The sequence below is a fragment of the Pongo abelii genome, chromosome 18 (genome assembly GCF_028885655.2).
Source record: "Pongo abelii isolate AG06213 chromosome 18, NHGRI_mPonAbe1-v2.0_pri, whole genome shotgun sequence".
Lineage (NCBI taxonomy): Eukaryota > Metazoa > Chordata > Mammalia > Primates > Hominidae > Pongo > Pongo abelii.
The window spans coordinates 28,989-31,222 of NC_072003.2; the positions used below are offsets into that span (position 1 = coordinate 28,989).

The window sequence follows — 2,234 nt, forward strand, 5'->3', positions numbered from 1 at the left end:
CAGCAGCCTTCTTTTCATGAAAATGGGTAAAATTAGCCAATAGGAGTACATTTAAGAAAATTTTCCTGTGATGTTCCAGCCAGAAAACAGCAAAAATCAGCTTCACTTCTGGAGACTTCCTTTATAGATCACAGACCAGAGAAAGAAGACATCCACAGGATTACAATTTAACTGTAAAAACATGTAATGGTTCCGTGTTCCACAGATTACATCTCACCAGTTTAGTCAATATGAACTAAATATGAGAGTGTGGCAATGCACAAACTCTATCTGAGGAGGAAAATAGGAGAAAAAAGGTTAAGGAAAATAGAGCAATTTGAAGCCTCTGACAACAGCAACTTCAGCACCAATGAAATGATTTCACCCTCATTTGTCTCAAATTTACTTTTCATGGGGCATCTGCAGGGTTCCACAGAGAGACCAGGTGAATTCAATGTGCATGCACTTCCCAAGAGTCCACTTGTATTCTGCTTTCTTTAATTCTGTTTGCAGAAAGTAGACACATATTCAGTCTTAGTTCCAGTGTAGGGAGTGCTTTTCATGAGATGAATACCAGAAAAAAGGGCAAACATGGGGCCCACTAATGTAAAAATTAGCCACAATGTGTGTGTGTGTGTGTGTGTGTGTGTGTGTGTGTGTGTGAGTTGAATAGTAGAGTTGGAGTGGGCTTCTACCCACGTGCACCTGCACATACAGGTTTTCTCAGGTACAATAATCAACTGCAGGACCCTAGAGGAAATAAGAGTCTCCCCTCAACCCCTGAAGAGCTTTTGGTTTCACCATGTGTCCAGTGATTCTCTGCGTCTTGAGCTCCAGGAAAGGGCTCCCTGGTGATGCATGAGATCTTTTCTTGGGGTCTCCCTGCAGAGTTCACTGGGTTTCTTAAGGCCAATTCACTATTTTGAGAGATGGTGTGAGAAGCATAGGGTGTAAATAAAGTGGAATTCTGAGCCAGGGCACAGCCACTTTATACTGGGCCAGAGACACTGGTAGGAATATACTCTGTCAGCTCAGATAGAAACCTCCCTGCAGGGTGGGGGCTGGGCTGTAGGGGGCTCTCAGGACACACCCAGCACAGTCTTCCGCCCCAGAGCAGGTGCACAGGAGGCTGGGGAGGGGTTCCTCTCAGGGCCTGGGTCTTCCTTTAAAAATATCTAAAATAAATATTCAACAAGGACTGTTGATGTTTGTATAAATATCCTATTCAATTGTGAGCATTTATCAAACTGGATGTTGTAATGAGAACCACTTTAATAATGGTGATTTCAAACTCTGCTAGTTATCTTAATAGTAAGCAGCTGGAGGTCAGGACGAGCTCCTTACTTATAAATAAGTGCAATTTTTGGAGAGACACACTCATTCCCAAAATAACGCATTCACATATTAAGGTCTAGAAATGGTTCACGTTGCCCCTGAGACATTCAAATGTGGGTTCAAATTGAGGTGCTGTCCTGGGGGAGTTGTTCCCCAGTGGGGGAAGCTCTATCAACACAGAGTTCAGGAATGTGTAGGGGATGCATGGCCTCTAACAGGATTACAACTTGAACCCTCAGCTTCTAACAATTGTGTCGTCCGCGTGTCATGGATTTTCTCTTTCTCATACTGGGTCAGGAATTGGTCTATTAAATAGAATCCTTCATGAATATGCAAGTAACTGAGGGGAATATAGTATCTCTGTACCCTGAGAGCATCACCCAACTCTGTACCCTGAGAGCATCACCCAACAACCACATCCCTCCTTGGGAGAATCCCCTAGAGCACAGCTCCTCACCATGGACTGGACCTGGAGCATCCTCTTCCTGGTGGCAGCAGCAACAGGTAAGGGGCTCCCCAGTCCCAGGGCTGAGGCAGAAACCAGGCCACTCAAGTGAGACTTTACCCACTCCTGTGTCCACTCCACAGGTACCTACTCCCAGGTGCAGTTGGTGCAGTCTGGTCATGAGGTGAAGCAGCCTGGGGCCTCAGTGAAGGTCTCCTGCAAGGATTCTGGTTACAGTTTCACCACCTATGGTATGAATTGGGTGCAACAGGCCCCTGAACAAGGGCTTGAGTGGATGGGATGGTTCAACACCGACACTGGGAACCCAACATATGCCCAGGGCTTCACAGGACGGTTTGTCTTCTCCATGGACACCTCTGTCAGCACAGCATACCTGCAGATCAGCAGCCTAAAGGCTGAGGACACGGCCATGTATTACTGTGCGAGATACACCATGTGGAAACCCACATCCTGA

General features: G+C 46.2%; 1 gene segment (V, D, J or C); it reads left to right on the top strand.

Moving 5' to 3' along the window:
• Positions 1–1,772: 1,772 nt before the first annotated feature.
• Positions 1,773–2,234, top strand: LOC100937077 (probable non-functional immunoglobulin heavy variable 7-81). The segment is given in 2 exon segments: positions 1,773–1,818; positions 1,903–2,234. Coding segments are annotated over 2 exon segments (378 nt in total).